The sequence below is a fragment of the Trachypithecus francoisi genome, unplaced genomic scaffold (assembly GCF_009764315.1).
Source record: "Trachypithecus francoisi isolate TF-2019V2 unplaced genomic scaffold, Tfra_2.0 Contig00054, whole genome shotgun sequence".
Classification (NCBI taxonomy): Eukaryota; Metazoa; Chordata; class Mammalia; order Primates; family Cercopithecidae; genus Trachypithecus; species Trachypithecus francoisi.
This window is the reverse complement of record NW_022680465.1, coordinates 328,554-343,304: the sequence shown is the minus strand read 5'-3', so window position 1 is coordinate 343,304 and position 14,751 is coordinate 328,554. Positions and strand designations below refer to the sequence as shown.

General features: G+C 43.0%; 1 protein-coding gene across 1 annotated transcript in view; it reads left to right on the top strand.

Moving 5' to 3' along the window:
* The window catches only part of TRMT2B (tRNA methyltransferase 2 homolog B), a 44,841-nt gene extending 38,891 nt beyond the window's left edge, over positions 1-5,950 (top strand). The window contains 1 exon segment of the mRNA XM_033213641.1: positions 4,588-5,950. Within this exon segment, the coding sequence (XP_033069532.1) occupies positions 4,588-4,714 (127 nt within the window). The 3' untranslated portion in view covers positions 4,715-5,950.
* Positions 5,951-14,751: the final 8,801 nt, after the last annotated feature.

Here is a 14,751-nt window from a genome sequence, read left to right as displayed (position 1 = left end):
ACTGGAATAAAATTTGCAGTTCACATCACAAAGACTTTTTTCCTTAATCTAAGAAACTCCTAGTAGAAATTGGTAAGCCGAGACTGCACCACTATACTCTAGCAGCCAATAGAAAAATGAACCGAGGATATGAAAAGGCAGTATTATAAAGGTATTTACAAAATATGAGAGGATGCTGTCTCTCTCATAATGATAGAAATGCAAATTAGAAGTACCCTGAGATACTTCTTTTTATACCTCAGATTGACAAAAGTACAAAAGCTTGATAATGCATTATTGGTAATAATAAGGGAAAAGAATTCTAAAAACATGAGTTGTGTAAATTGAGTACTAACCCTATGTAAATTGGTACTATCCCTATGGAGGGAAATTTAGTAATATAGATTAAAATGACAAATGTATATATACCCTTTCACATGGTAATTCCATTCCTGAGGTTTTATCCTATAGATACACTCACACACGTAAAATGACATATATACAAAGTTAGTCATTGCAATATTAACAGGAAAAGTTGAAATACTCCCAAAGTCCATTAGTGGGGAACTGGTTAAATCAACTATGCCACATCCATTCGATAAAACACTACACTGCTATAAAAATGCAGATGTTCTCTATGTTCTGATAATAGATCTCTAAGGCATTTTTAAAAAATAATAGCTTTATTGAGATACAACTCATATATCATACAATTCAACTTTTTTTTTTCTTTTTTTTTTTTTTTTTTTTTTTTTTTTTTTTTTTTTTTTTGAGACGGAGTCTCGCTTTGTCACCCAGGCTGGAGTGCTGTGGCCAGATCTCAGCTCACTGCAAGCTCCGCCTCCCGGGTTTATGCCATTCTCCTGTCTCAGCCTCCCAGGTAGCTGGGACTACAGGCGCCGCCACGTCGCCCGGCTAGTTTTTTGTAGTTTTTAGTAGAGACGGGGTTTCACCGTGTTAGCCAGGATGGTCTCGATCTCCTGACCTCGTGATCCACCCGTCTCGGCCTCCCAAAGTGCTGGGATTACAGGCTTGAGCCACCGCGCCCGGCCCAACTTTTTTTTTTTTTCTAAAGAGATGAGGTTTTGCTGTGTTGCTCAAGCTGGCCTTGAACTTTTAGGCTCAAGCAGTCCTCCCGTGTCAACCTCCTAGTAGCTGGGACTATAGGCTGTAGGCTATAGTACTGCCCCCACGTACTTCACCCATTTAAAGTGTACAATTTGGCAATCCCAGCACTTTGGGAGGCGGAGGTGGGCAGATCGCTTGAGCCCAGGAGTTTGAAACCAGCCTGGGCAACATGGTGAAACCCTGTCTCTACTAAAAATACAAAAATTAGCCAGGCGTGGTAACATGCCTGTAGTTCCAGCTACTTGGGAGGCTGAGGTGGGTGGATTGCTTGAGCCTCGGGGGTTCAAGGCTGCATGCAGTGAGCTGTGATCACTCAACTTCACTCCAGCCTGGGCAATACAGGGATATCCTGTTTCAATTAAAAAAAAAAAAAAGTCAGTATGTGCATATGGTAGAAAAAAATTCAAATACACCAGACACAGTGACTCATGCGTGTATTCCCAGCTACTCAGGAGGGAGAGTTGGGAAGATCACTTGAGTCTAGTGGTTCAAGGCTGCAGTGAGCTCTGATTGTACCACTGCACTCCAGCCTTGGTGATAGAGTGAGACCCCATCTCTAAAACAGTAGAGAGAGAGAGAGAGCGAGAGAGAGAGAAAATTCAAATAATACAAAAGAATATAGGGTAAAATGAGTTTCTTACTCATGATCCCTAGTCTTTCAGATGTCACCACTCTGAGCAGTTTCTCGTGTGGACTACCAGAGATATTCTGTGACACTACAAGCATGAGTGCATGTGTGTGCACACGTATGTGTGTACATACTATCTCTCCTCTTTATCAAACAAGTAGAAGCAAACTATAAGCACTATTCTACATGATGCTTTTTTAGGGGGGCAGGTGGGGGGGATGGAGTCTTGCTCTGTTGCCCAGGCTGGAGTGCAGTGGTGCAATCACAGTTCCCTGCAGCCTTGACCTCTGGGGCTCAAGAAATCCTTCCATGTCAGCCTCCTAAGTAGCTGAGACTAAATAAGTAGTCTCATTTGCGGGAGTGCAGTGGCATGGTCTCGGCTCACTACAGCCTCCACCTCCCAGATTCAAGCGATTCTCCTGCCTCAGCCTCCTGAGTAGCTGGGATTACAGGTATGTGCCACCACGCCCAGCCAATTTTTGTATTTTTAGTAGAGACAGGGTTTCACCTTGTTGGCCAGGCTGGTCTTGAACTCCTGACCTCAGGTGATCCACCCACCTTGGCCTCCCAAAGTGTTAGGATTACAGGTGTGAGCCACCACGCTCAGCCTTCATGACATTTTCCATTAGTTATTGCCAATCTGGTGTACAGCTACCTTACTCTATTATTAGTTTTATTCATTTTTTAGTTGGTTCTCACATTGTTGTGGCAGCTGACCATATGATCACCATGTATAAAAATAATTCTGTCCCTCTCCTTCTAATACTCATTTTTTCCTTTTGCTTATTATATCGGATAAGAAAATGTTCCATTGTAGATGTGATAGGGAATATTTTTGTTGTGTATTTGATTATAATGGGACAATGCTATCTAAACTACGATCTTGTGTCACATAATAACATTTCAATCAACAATGGACTGCATATATGATGTTGGTCCCATAAGATTATAATGGAGCTGACAGGGCACGATGGCTCACGCCTGTAATCCCAGCACTTCAGAAGGCTGAGGTGGGCGGGTCACTTGAGGTCAGGAGTTTAAGACCAGCCTGGCCAACATGGTGAAACCCCATCTCTACTAAAATTCAAAAATTAGCGGGTGTGGTGGTCATGTGTGCCTGTAGTCCCAGCTATTTGGGAGACTGAGGCAGGAGAATCGCTAGAATCCAGGAGGCGGAGGTTGCAATGAGACAAGATTGTGCCACTGTACTCCAGCCTGGGTGATAGAGCAAGACTCCATCTCAAAAAAAAAAGAAAAAATTATAATGGAGCTGAAAAATTCCTATGGCCTAGTGACATCATAGCTGTTGTAACGTTTAGCACATGGGTTACTTACATGTTTGTGGTCATGCTGGTGTAAACAAATTTATTGTGCTGTCAGTAGGTCTGTTTACATCAGCATCACCACTTATAAAATTAAGTACGTGTAGTTATCTATAGTACATAATACTTGATAATAAATGACTGTGTTACTGGTTTATATACTTACTATACTGTACTTTTATTATTTTAGCAGATACTCCTTCTACTTATTTTTTTAAAGTTAACTGCAAAACAGCCTCAGGCAGATCCTTCAGGAGGTATTCCAGAAGAAGGCATTGTTATCACAGGAGATGACAGCTCCATGTATGTTATTGCCCCTGAAGACCTTCTAGTGGGACGAGATGTCGAGGTGCAAAACAGTGATATTGACGATCTTGTCCCAGGCTAGAGTACAGTGGTGTGATCTCAGCTCACTGCAACCTCTATCTCCTGGGCTCAAGCCATCCTCCCGCCTCAGCCTCCTGAGTAGCTGGCACTACAGGTGCGAGCCACCATGCCCAGCTAGTTTTTGTGTTTTTTGTAAAGACAGGGTTTTGTCATGTGGCCCTGGCTGGTCTCGAACTCCTGAGCTCAAGCAATCCTCTCACCTCAGCCTTCCAAAGTGCTGGGATTTCAGGCATGAGCCAGCATGTCTGGACCTTATTTTATTTATTTTTTATTTTTTGGTAAAGACAGAGTCTCGCTATGCTGCCCAGGCTGGTATTGAATTCCTGGTTTCAAGTGATCCTCTGGCCTCAGCCCCCAGAGTAGCTAGAAGTACAGGCATGTACTACCACACCCAACTAATTTTAAAATCAGTTAAAATTAAAATTTTGTAGAGATGGGGTCTCACAATGCTGTCCAGGTTGACCAGTTTTTCTACTATATTTTTACAGTACTTTTTAATGTTTAGATACATAAATACTTACCACTGTGTTACAGTTGTCTACAGTATTCAGTACAGTAACATGCTGTACAGATTTGTAGCTGAGGAGAAATAGGCTATAGCGTATAGTCTAGATGTGTAGTAGGCTCTGTCATCTAGATATGTGTAAGTATGCTCTATTATGTTCACACAATGAAGAAATTGCCTAACGATGCAATTTTCAGAATGTACCCCCATTGTTAAGTGATGCATGACTGTATTGAATGTTATCCAGGCAAACAAATACTCTTCTACTTGGCTGGTTTGGATGTAAAGTGGTACAACCCTTTTTAGAACAGTTTGGTGGTTATGTATCTTAAGGCCTTATAAACATACAGGCTCTTCAGCTCCAACCAAATGTATTGAACCCTTATTCTGTGTCACATACTGGGAATACAGAAATGAATATTAAGCAGTGTTTACTTCATTTCTACCCTTAAAAAGGTTATACTTCAGTAAGGCAGATGGTGAAGAAAAACAGTTATATTCAATAAGATAAATGCTGTATAAGAGAAACACAGGGGGCCTGTGGGAACACAGTGGAAGGGCCTCTATTTTAAGCAATTGTACTCCTGTGGGTTCTTCCTTTTATTCCTGGGAACTGATGCTATGTTCTGTTTCTACAGGCTGTGCTGTCCTCCAGACCCTGCTAAGAAGCTCTTAGGCGAGCCCTTTGTCCTGCAGCAAGCTGTCCCTGTGGATTTGTTCCCCCACACCCCACACTGTGAGCTGGTGCTCCTCTTCACTCGATAAGCAGCCTCCTAGAAGACTGCAGGCTATTTGTTAAGGCTGAAGTTTCAGAAACTTTCAGGTTTGGCATATTGCTACATTGCAGACCCTGGGAGCATTACAGTGGAAACCAACCTTTGGTTTGTGAATAGGAAGAATGTAGTAGGCCTCTGGTCTGAGGCAGACGTTTTTTTTTTTTGAGATGGAGTCTCATTCTTGCCCAGGCTGAGTGTCATGGCATGATCTTGGCTCACTGCAACCTCCGCCTCCTGGGTTCAAGAGATTCTCGTGCCTCAGCTTCCCCAGTAGCTAGGATTACAGGTGCGTGCCACCATGCCTGGCTAATTTTTGTATTTTTAGTAGAGATGGGGTTTCACCATGTTGGCCGGGCTGGTCCCAAACTCCTGACCTTCAAGTGATCCACCCGCCTTGGCCTCCCAAAGTACTGGGATTATAAGCGTGAGCCACCGCACCCTCTCAAGGCAGACTTAACCTTAGTTTTCAGATTCCCTTTCAATCATGCCCGTTTGCTTGGGTTTGACCACCCCCCACTCCTGGTTCTGTACTGTTTCTTCCTATTGCTGTCAGCCTTGGTTTTAGTTTATAGTCTTGTCTCCTCCATTTGATTCTGCTTATGGTGTGGACAAATGACCTTTTTTTAGCAGCTGGTAATAATTTTACATTGACTGGAGCCTGTGCATTTGCTCAGAGATGCTACAATTTTTAGATATTTCTAAGACTTCTGGATTCATGAGGTACTTAAGGATTAAAACCAGACACAGTCGAGGTTTTTTAAAGCAGAGTAAGCCGTGAAGTGAATACCGGGTGACTGAGTGATCATTAGATGAGATTAATTCTTTCGGGTTTTCTTGGTTTTAAGGCATCTCGAATGACCCTTGAAAATGTAGTTATCACTGGTGGTGGGCACCTGTAATCCCAGCTATTTGGGAGGCTGAGGCAGGATAATTGCTTGAACCTTGGAGGTGGAGGTTGCAGTGAGCCGAAATCATGCCACTGCACTCCAGCCTGGGTGACAGAGCAAGACACCATCTCAAAAAAAAAGAAAAGAAAATGTAGTTGTCCCTAGGAGCAATAGCACCAATTAACTCTCACCAATGGAGGAAGAATAGGTTATTGGAGAGACCCTAAGGGAAAGGAGATTTTCAAAGAGACTGAATACCTATAACTGTGCTGTGTAGTGTGGAGGCAAAAGCTCCAAAATCTAATATAGCATAATAAACTGGATATTGAAAACTGACTATATTTAACATTCTCTAGTCCATGATTTCATCAACTCTGGAATTGTTCTTGGGTACTTGCCCAACAATTTACATTATGTTTTGATAATCTAAAGGCCTAAGGATGTGTAACTTAGTAAGCGTTGTCTGATTCACAAGTGATATCTGGTTAACTGGTATTTTTAATTCTTCTTAATCAAACATTCTAGAGAAGCCTCCTTCTTAGAAAAATATGACTGTTAAAGCTACTATATAATGTTTTCTATTCTTTTTTTAGATGGTAGATCAGGTATAGCCAGAAGAGGACACAGGAGAGGCTCAGGAAAACAAAGTCTATTATGCTCACAGGTCCTAGAGACAGGAGACATATTATGCCATATAGGGCTACATGGGAAAGACACCAGGGTAGGCAGGAGGCAGAAGACAGAAGAGGGGAAGGTTTAGGCCACTGCCGTTACTTGAGTTTCCTTGGGAAAGGCAATGCAGGGCAGAGTGAACAGTTTAGGATTGGCTACTTTGAATAAGGTATAGGGGTGCTCCCTAGTTGTCTGGTGGCTGGCCATGGGGTGATTAGGAGACTGGAATGTTGTCTCTTGGGGTGTCCATGCCAGATAGAGGGAATATAGCTCTGAATTGGTTAGTTTGTGTATCAAAGAAATCTTCCAGCTGAACCCTTGCTATCTCTAAGAATTATCTAGCCCAAGGAGGAGCAGCCAGAAAGATTTATTTTATTTTTATTTTTTGAGATGGAGCCTCACTCTGTCACACAGGATGGAGTGCAGTGGCGTGATCTCAGCTCACTTGCAACCTCCGCCTCCCGGTTCAAGCGATTCCTCTGCCTCAGCCTCCTGAGTAGCTGGGATTATAGGCGCCCGCCGCCATGCCCAGCTAATTTTTGTATTTTTAGTAGAGACGGGGTTTCACCATGTTGGTCAGACTGGTCTCGAACTCCTGACTTCAGGTGATCCACCTGCCTCAGCCTCCCAAAGTGTTGGTTATGGTAATCGCATAAATTTTTTCATTTCCTTATTTTTTAATTTTATGCAATGAGTTATATTATTTTTATAACTGAAATTTTCAAAAAAGCATTTTTTTCCATTTATTCCCTATATCAGCAAATGGCAATACCATCTCTATCAATCACTTAAGCCAGAAAACAGAGTTCCTTTTCATTCCTGTATCCAACTACCTATAAGGTAACTTCCTCTTGGATATCTTCTAGATTCTTCAAACTCAATAATCTAATGTTGAATGCTTTCCATCTTTCCCCAAACGTGTTCTTCCTCCTCTATTCTCAGTCTTTATGAATGTAACAATTTACTCAGTCACCCAAGCCAGAGCCTGGGAATGATTTCTGAGTCCTTCTCCTGTACTGTTTGCCCCATCCAATTTTTCACGAAGTCGCCATCCTTGCAGGCTTCCATCATCTGTCTCCAGATTATTGCTGCAATAGTCATCTTCCCAACTGTTGCTGCTTGTATTCACTCTTGTCCCAGTTCATTCTAGCACCATGGCACACCTGAAATACCAGTTACTGTGGAGGCTGAGGCTGGAGGATTGCTTGAACCCAGGAGTTCAAGACCAGCCTGGACAATATAGCAAGACCCTATCTCTTAAGAAAAAATGCAAATCTCATGTTTCTCCATTACTTAAAATCTGTCATTGGCTTCCTGTTGCTTTTCTTTTATTTAGTTAGTTACTTTGAGACAGGGTCTCAGTCTGTCACCCAGGCTGGAGTGCAGTGGTGCAATCTCAGCTCACTGCAACCTCCGCCTCCTGGGTTCAAGCGATTCTCGTGCCTCAACCTCCCAAGTAGCTGGGATAACAGGTGCGTGTCATCATGCCTGGCTCTTTTTTTGTTTGTTTTTTTTTTTTTTTGTATTTTTAGTAGAGACAGGGTTTCACCTTGTTGACCAGGCTGGTCTCGAACTGCTGACCTCAAATGATCCACCCACCTCGGCCTCCCAAAATGCTGGGATTACAGGCGTGAGCCACTGCACCCAGCCAACTTCCTATTGCTTTTAAAATAAAGTCCAACATTATTGATGAAGCTCAAAGGCCACTTCATAATCCGAAGAACTCCATTTCTCTAGATATATTGGATTCCTTTCCCTGAAAAGCAGAAAGTTCTTTCATTCTGGTCCTTTTCACATTCTGTTTCCTCAGCTTGGAGTATTCTTTTCCCTAACTCTTCTGACTTAACTCTACTCACCTTTCTGTTTTTAACTTAAATATTCCTTCCTGAAGGAATATTTAATGAATAAATATAGGATTGGCTCTGGCAAATCAACTTCCTCATAATTTTGTTACTTGTTTATGGTTATACCCTCAGAGATATTGCGGGTTTGGTTCCAGATTGCCACAACATAGTGAATATCTCAATAAAGCAAGTAACATGAATTTTATGGTTTCCCAGTGCATATAAACATTGCTTATACTATAGTCTATTAAGTGTGTGATATCATTACATCTAAAAAAACCAGTGTATGTACCTCAATTAAAGTGTACTTTATTGCTTTAAAATGCTAAAAATCATCTGAGTCTTCAGTGAGTCATATATTTTTTTGTTGCTGTTAAGACAGGGTCTTGCTTTGTTACCCAGGCTGTAGTGCAGTAGCGCTATCATGGCTCACTGGCACCTTGAACTCCTGGGCTCAAGGGATCCTCCTATCTCAGCCTCCCAAGTAGCTGGTACTACACGTGTTTGCCACCATGCCTGACTATTTTTTAATTTTTCTGTAGTGATGGATCTCACCATCTTGCTCCGGCTGGTCTCAAACTCCTGGGCTCAAGCAATCCTCCCAGCTTGGCCTCCCAAAGTGCTGGGATTACAGGCATGAGCCACCGCGCCCGGCCAACTCTTCATCTTTAGATGGAGATACTCATCTATCTGTATAAGGTATACAAATACATGTATACCTTATACATCTATCTTCTAAGCATAAGGACATTTTTCTACATAACCATAATATGAGTTCAACTAAGAAAATTAGCAGTACCTCACTAATCTTCACTAATGTCATCTAATGTAGTCCAGTGCTTCTTGAGGTGTGATCTGGAGACTGCCTGATGTTTCACAAGGAGATAAGGAGTTTATACCAAAGTATATATCATAGTACCACATTCTTTTCTTTTTCTTTTTTTTTTTTTTGAGATGGAGTCTCACTCTGTCACCCAGGCTGGAGTGCAGCAGCACGATCTCAGCTCACTGCAACCTCCGCCTCCTGGGTTCAAGTCGTTTCTCCTGCCTCAGCCTCCTGAGAAGCTGGGAATACAGGTGCATGCTACCACACCGGGCTGATTTTTGTATTTTTAGTAGAGATGGGGTTTCACCATATTGGCCAGGCTGGTCTTGAACTCCTGACCTCAGGTGATCCACCCACCTTGTTCCCAAAGTGCTGATTACAGGCGTGAGCCACTGCACCTGGCCTGCATTCTTTTTTCTTTCCTTTTTCCTTTTCTTTTCCTTTTTCCTTTTTCCTTTCCTTTCCTTCTCCTTTTTCTTTTTCTTTTCTTTCTTTCTTTTTTTTTTTTTTTGAGTGAGAGTCTTGCTCTGTCACCCGGGCTGGAGTGCAGTGGTGCAGTCTTGGCTCACTGCAACCTCTGCCTCCTGGGCTCAAGCAATTCTCGTGCCTCAGCCTCCCATGTAGCTGGGATTATAGGCATGCGCCATCATGCCTGGCTAATTTTTTTTTGTATTTTTAGTAGAGATGGGGTTTCACCATGTTGGCCAGGCTGGTCTTGAACTACTGACCTAAAGTTATCTGCCTGTCTCGGCCTCCCAAAGTGCCAGAGTATCACATTCTTTATCAAAAAAGTCTTTTTCAAAAAAAAAAAAAAAAAGACACCTGAATTAAACAGTGTACTGACTTAGTGACATTGTTCATTTACATCTGTGGACTGGCAGGGTAGCACTACTTTACATTCAGTTGCCCCAACTGTCCCCAAAATGTTTTTTATGGCCAATTCACATGTTACATTTGGTGGTTGTGTCTGTGTCTCTTTAGTATCTCTCTTTTTTTGGGGAGACGGTCGTGCTCTGTCAAAGCCCAGGCTGGAGTGCAGTGGCACAATCTCAGCTCACTGCAACCTCCACCTCCTGAGTTCAAGTGATTCTACTGCCTCAGCCTCCCGAGTAGCTGGGATTACAGGTATGTGCCACCACACCCGGCTAATTTTTGTATTTTTAGTAGAGATGGGGTTTCACCATGTTGGCTAGGCTGGTCTTGAACTCATGACCTCAAGTGATGCACCCACCTTGGCCTCCCAGAGTACTGGAATTACAGGCATGAGCCTTCATGTCTGGCCTCTTTAGTCTCTCTTAATGTAGAATGATCTTCTCACTTTTTTTTTTTTTTACCCAAGGCACTGACTTTTTAGAGACTAGGTCTGTTGCACATTATGGATTTGTCTGATTTTAAGGTGACCAACAGTCCTGATTTGTCTAGGACTCTTCTAGTTCGAACACTGATCTTACATCCTGAGAAACTCCTCAGTCCTGGGTAAACCAGGATGTTTTGTTTACCTGTGTTCATGTTTAACTTTTTCTTGACCTAAATTTCTTGTAAACTTGAAGTTAGGTCTAGTGGCTTGATTAGACTCACATTAAAACATTTTTGACGGCCGGGCACGGTGGCTCATGTCTGTAATCCCAGCACTTTGGAAGGCTGAGGCAGGTGGATCACCTGAGATCGGGAGTTTTAGATCAGCCTGACCAACATGGAGAAACCCCATCTCTACTAAAAATACAAAGTTAGCCGGGCGTGGTGGCACATGCCTATAATCCCAGCTACTCGGGAGACTGAGGCAGGAGAATCACTTGAATCCCGGAGGCGGAGGTTGTGCCAGCCATTGCACTCTAGCCTGGGCAACAAGAGCGAAACTCTGTCTCAAAAAAACAAAGAAACAAAAACACATTTTTGACAAGAATACTTAAGTGGTCTGTGTGCAGTGGCTCAGGTGGAGGCAGGAGGATCACTTAGGCCCAGGAGTTCAAGACCAGCCTCAGCCTTGGTAACATAGAGAACCAAATCTTGAGAACCAAAATACGTTTTTTTTTTCTGTGTGAAAGGATTTTATATCAGTTTTTAAAGTTTTTTTTTTTCTTTCTTTTTTTTTTTTTTTCAGAAACAGTGTCATGAAGGAAAGTTTTAAAATCTTTTTCTTCAACCTGGGCAATATGGCAAAACCCTATCTCCACAAAAAACAAAAAAAATTAGCCAGGCACAGTGGTGCACACATGTAGTTCCAGCTACTTTTGGAGGTTGAGGCAGGAGGATTGCTTCAGCCTGGGAGGTGGAGGCTGCAGTGAGCCATGGTTTCACCACTGTACTCCAGCCTGCATGACAGAGCAAGACCCTGTCTCAAAACAATCCAAAATTTAACAGCTAGCTGGACGTGCTGGTGCATGTCTGTAGCCCCAGGTATTTAGGAGGCTGAGGTGGGAGGATTGCTTGAGCCCAGGAGGTTGAGGCTGCAGTGAACCGTGATGGTGCCACTGCACTCCAGCCTGGGTGACACAGCAAGATCCTGTCTCAAAAAAAAAAAAAAAAAAAAAAGCCCAAAAACTTAAAGTGTTGGTATGTACATCATGTTGCATCCCATTAGGAGGTACATTATTTCAGTTGCTCACTTGTAGTAAAGGTGATGGTTAGGTTGATGGCCCTCAGAACTCTCCATATAATTTTCTTCTTTGTAATTAATAAGAAATCTGTGGGATGTTGGCCAGGTGCAGTGGCTCATGCCTGTAATCCCAGCACTCTGGGAGGCTGAGGCAGGTGGATCACCTGATGTCAGAAGTTCAAGACCAGCCTGGCAAACATGGTGAAACCTCATCTCTACTAAAAATACAAAAATTGGCTGGGTGTGGTGGCAGACGCCTGTAATCCCAGCTACTCAGGAGGCTGAGGCAGGAGAATCGCTTGAACCCAGGAGGCGGCGGTTGCAGTGAGCTGAGATTGTGCCATTGCACTCCAGCCTGGGCAACAAGAGCGAAACTCCATTTCAAAAAAAAAAGCTATTGGAGGTCACTCTAATGCCATGTGACTATCCTGTTTCCCAACAACCTCTTCCCTAAAGATTTTAGCATCCATTGATTATTGTTTCTGACTCAGTCATTTAATATTTTTTAATTTTTAAATTTATTTTGGTCAGATGCGGTGGCTCACACCTGTGTAATCCCAGCACTTTGGGAGGCTGAAGCAGGAGGATTTCTTGAGTATAGGAGTTGAGAACAGCCTGGGGAATATGGTGAGACCAGATCTCTCCCAAAAAAAAAAAAAAAAAAGAAAGCTTGGCATGGTGGCATACACTTGTATTTTTAGCTACTGGGGGTCTGAGGTAGGAGATTAGCTTGAGCCTGAGAGGTAGAGGCTGCAGTAAGCCATGATCAGATCATGTCACTGCACTCCAGCCTGGGTGGCAGAGCAAGACCTTGTCTCAACAACAACATTACTTTCTCTTTATTTATTTTGTGTACCCACTGATGGTAAATTAATAGTTTAATTGGGGATTGAAAAGCCATGATTCCTAATTCCGTCAATCAATCTGTGTTTATTAGCTGTCACTTTTTTTGTTTGTTTTTTTGTTTTTTTGGTTTTTGAGATGGAGTTTTGCTCTTGTTGCCCATGCTGGAGTGCAATGGCGTGATCTCGGCTTACTGCAACCTCTGCCTCTCGGGTTCAAGCAGTTCTCCTGCCTCAGCCTCCCAAGTAGCTGGGATTACATGCACCTGCCACCAGGCCCAGCTAATTTTGTATTTTTAGTAGAGACGGGATTTCACTGTGTTGACCAGGCTGGTTTTGAACTCCTGACCACAGGTTATCCACCCACCTCGGCCTCCCAAATTTCTGGGATTACAGGTGTGAGCCACCGCACCCAGCCAGCTGTCACTCTTTTATAAAAATGAGCTTTTCCCTATCTAAAGGGTATGAACTAGAGTTCCTCCAAAAAAGCCAGGTAAAGACCTAAGTCTTTCCCCTTTAATACCAATTTTTAGAGCAAGAAATTAGTATAATAATTGCTTCCTAATAATTACTATGGTGGCTATATGGTAAATGCACCTGATAGCAATAAAGCATATCCTGAGAATGGCCCTGTATGGCAGATGCACCTGAATGCGATAGAGAGTTTCCAGCTAGGGAACCCAGAGATCCATTTCTTATCTGTGAGGAGCATCTGAGGTCTTGGCCTGTCCCATGAAATGCAGGCCATACGGGAAATTGAGGCCCTTTGTTTTGGTTTAAATGAAGGTTGCCAGGTGCAGGTTGTTAGGGGGGAGGGATAAATGAAAATGCTATATAAACCCCATGCTTTGCACGTGGTTGCAGTTCCATCCAGCCCATCACCACTGGACTCTTCCTGAATGTAAGTCCCCAGTTAAAACAAAAACAAAAAAGCACCATGTCTTGTTTGCTGTCTCTGGATCTGTTCTTCGGCCTCTTGAACCTGGTTCTGTCCAAATTGGAGATGACAGTGGTCCGGCACAATAGTGGCAAAGTGTTTTCCCCACTTTTTTTTTTTTTTTTTAACATCACTTGATTCAGTGATTTTCTTATTTGAATTCTGTGTTTTAAGTTCAGTTCAATTATTTTCCTTTTGATGCTCAAATTTTCTACAGTTTGGCCAGTGGGAGTCCCTTCAGCTGGCTCTCATGTCACTTAACATGCCTCATTAGTATTTGAGCAGTTCCTTAGATTCTGGCACAAGATTCCCAGAGTCACTTTACATTTTCCTTGCCCCAGTCCCAGCCATTTCCAATGAGCCCTGGTCCTTTCAGTGTAGAATGGTGTTTAGAAACCAAGATCTGGGCTGGGTGCAGTGAGTCACACCTGTAATCCCAGCACTTTGGGAGGCTGAGGTGGGAGGACTCCTTGCGTTCAGGAGTTTGAGACCAGCCTGGACAACATAGTGAGACCTCCATCTCTACCAAAAAAAAAAAAAAAATTCCAGCCATGGTGGTGTGTGCCTGTAGTCCCAGCTACTCAGGAGGCTGAGGCGGGAGGATTACTTGGGCCTGGGAGGTCAGGGCTCCAGTAAGCCATGATTGTACCACTGCACTCCAGCCTAGGTAACTGTGCAGCCCAGTCTCAAAAATATATAAAAAATATTGCTGATCGGGCCCCAGAGATTCCAGTTTAATTGGTTTGGGGAGGGTCTTAGTCATCAGTCTTTTAAAAATTACTGTCCACCCTGCCCAGTGATTCTAGTATGCAGTCAAGGTTGTGAACCAGTAGTCGAGTTTTACCTGTCAAAGTGTGATCCCTGGACCGGCAGCTTTGGCATCACCTGGAAACTTGTTAGAAATGCACACATTTGGGCTCTCCACCAACTGAATCAGAAACGCTGGGGCTAGGGCAATCTAATTTAATATGTCTTTCAGGTGATTCTGGTGTGCATTCAAATTTAGGAACGACTGATTCAGAGCAACTATTCTCAGCCTTGGTTGCATATTACCTGGAGACCTTCAAAAACAAGTTCCTGGGTGTCATTCCTTCACATTCTGATTTAATTCATTTTGAGAGTAGCCCTAGCATCGTTATTTTAAAAGCTCTCCAGATGACTCGTGTGTCACCAAGGATGAGAATCACTTTGAATTTTTGGTCTCTAAGTCCAGTGTTTGGTGTGATGAGTAAAAGTGCACACCAGGTTGCAGATAAAATGTAACTACAGTAGTCGGGTAATACATAGGCTAGATAGCTGGTCTTTTTGCTTGCTACTCTTCTAGACCTACCCAGGTGTTCTGAGCACCGGTTTGCAGTCCTTTGCAAAGGCTTCTATTTCTTTAAAGCACTTCCTTCTCATTCCTTCTACCATTATTTTGGG